Source organism: Propithecus coquereli, unplaced genomic scaffold (genome assembly GCF_000956105.1).
Source record: "Propithecus coquereli isolate 6110/MARCELLA unplaced genomic scaffold, Pcoq_1.0 Scaffold540, whole genome shotgun sequence".
NCBI lineage: Eukaryota > Metazoa > Chordata > Mammalia > Primates > Indriidae > Propithecus > Propithecus coquereli.
In genome coordinates, this window is record NW_012151286.1 from 33,980 (window position 1) to 36,060 (window position 2,081).

General features: G+C 51.1%; 1 protein-coding gene across 1 annotated transcript in view; it reads right to left on the bottom strand.

Moving 5' to 3' along the window:
- The window catches only part of LOC105820846 (carboxylesterase 1E-like), a gene marked incomplete at its 3' end in the record, with an annotated part of 35,897 nt that overhangs the window by 31,658 nt on the left and 2,158 nt on the right, over positions 1 to 2,081 (bottom strand). The window contains exon 3 of the mRNA XM_012657419.1: positions 777 to 921. Coding sequence (XP_012512873.1) covers positions 777 to 921 — 145 coding nt within the window. The remainder of the gene's footprint in view (positions 1 to 776; positions 922 to 2,081) is intronic.

Consider the following 2,081-nt stretch of genomic DNA (forward strand, 5'->3'; position numbering starts at 1 on the left):
ACCCTCCCCCACCCTCCAGCCTGCAGCTGGCAGCCTGCCCATCTCTGGTCCATCGATTATTTGGGAAATGCTGACTCACGGGGTCACCGGCCTGTGCCAGTCCTAAGAGTGTTAGGGAGAAAAATTAGCTGCATAAAATCATAAGTGATTGGACAAAGACACAGGAAAGCACCTCTGGGACTGTCCTAGGCTCCACCCAACACCTTAGTAATATGACAGTGAAAGTTGTCACAGGCGGACCTTGGTGTGCTGGGGAAAGGCCACACACATGCTCCATGTCCTACTCCATGTCAAAGAACGCTGGCTTGAAGATCAAAAGACCTGAGCTCTGGTCCTGCCAGCCCTACTGTGCACCTCTGCATTCCCCCCTCTGGGCCTCAGTTTCTCTATGTATAATGGAAGAGTTGGGTTATTGGCTTTTCTTTAAGACTCCTTCCAGCTCTAACACTATGGAAAATTATGTCCGAACTGCTCTGGGTATCAGATTCTTAAACTACGAACTAAGGGTAATCACTCTTGTCCTTCAGTTAGCAAGAAAGAACGTGGGACGATTAAGCTGTGCCTTACAGATGTACAGCGAACTCCCCCAGTGGTTCCATGTCAGTAGGGGAAACTGACATGTGGAAAACTTGCATTTTCTGTGGGAGCCCTGCGGCCCCTGAGCAGTCCTGGCCGTGCTGCCCCCTCCCCAGCTGCCTTCACCCCTTCCCATCTGCACCAGAAGGCCCCGTGGTTGTGGAACCAGCATGTCTGGGCCAGGGGTCCCCATGGCTTACCGGCAGCCTGCTTTTCTTGGTCAAGTCAGCAGGAGTGTAGATATTCAGGTAAAGACAGTCTTCGGAAAACGTGACAGCAATGTTCTCCTTTCTGTTGGTAAAGAGGTCGGAGAGCACCTGCCCTGCCACTGGGTCCTGGGGGCACCTGGGCAGGGGAGAAAGAGGAACCTCTGAGGTCCAAACAGACCTGAGCAAGGTGTCTCCTGGGGCTGGGCCGGGCCTTGATCTGGGAGGTTTCACCCTGTAATTGTACTTGCCTTTGCCAGACTCGAGATGCTGGAAGGGGGAGGAGGCATCTGGGGGTCCAGGTGGGGCCCTGGGACTCACTAAGTCCTCTCAAGGCCAAGCAGAGTGAGATGACCTTGGCACCTCTCCCCTTCCTGGGGCTTTGGGATGCCCTGGCTCAAGGAGAGGAGGCTGCGGAGACGCTGACCCACCCTGGGAGGTGACATTTCCTGCTGTCTGAGGGGCTCCAGATGGTGGCATGCAGGGTGACCCTGTTCCTCCACCAGGTAAACATATTCCAGTCCACAAGAGACTTCTACACACCATGAGAAGTCACTCAAATGGCGGACATATAGGGGCTGCAGCAGGTCAATGGTGAAATCTTTGTGGGACAACATCTACATTTAAGTCCTGCCTCAGCCACCCATTTGCTGAATAATATTGGGTGAATTTCTTTTCTGATCTGGACCCCAATGTTCCAGGTGTAAGTGAGGGGAGTGATTTCTAGAAGGGTCTTGCAGCTCTGACATGCCAGGGTTCTACCATCAACTCATCCTCAGCAAGTTCTGTTCATTGCCCTGATGACAGATCTCAAAGATCCAATGTAGATAAAAATGGTAATATTTATTGAGTCTTCCAAGTGTGCCAGGCACTGTTTTAGTACTCTTTATGTACTAACATCTTTAAGTCTCAGGTCAGCCCCATGACATAGGTTCTACTATTATCCCCATTGTACAGATGGAAAACTCGAGGCACAGAGGTTAGAGAACCTGCCCAGGGCCACATAGCCAGGAAGATCCACGCTATGTGGGGTGTACATTTCCGAGTACAGTATAAGCAACGTTCCCAGATCTCAATGTACCCAGGAGGCGGCATCGCAGCCCCACTGTGCACATGAGGATGGAGGGACCCAGGGGCCAGGCGGACACAGCTGTCAAGTAGCAGAATCAGAGTCAGCAAAGTGACTTCCTGATTTCCATTCAGGGAGATTTATCCCCAGATCACCAAGAACAAAGGCAGAATATTCAGTAAAAAAGAAACTGAAATGTCAAAAAAGAGAAAAATACTTCAACCTTATTA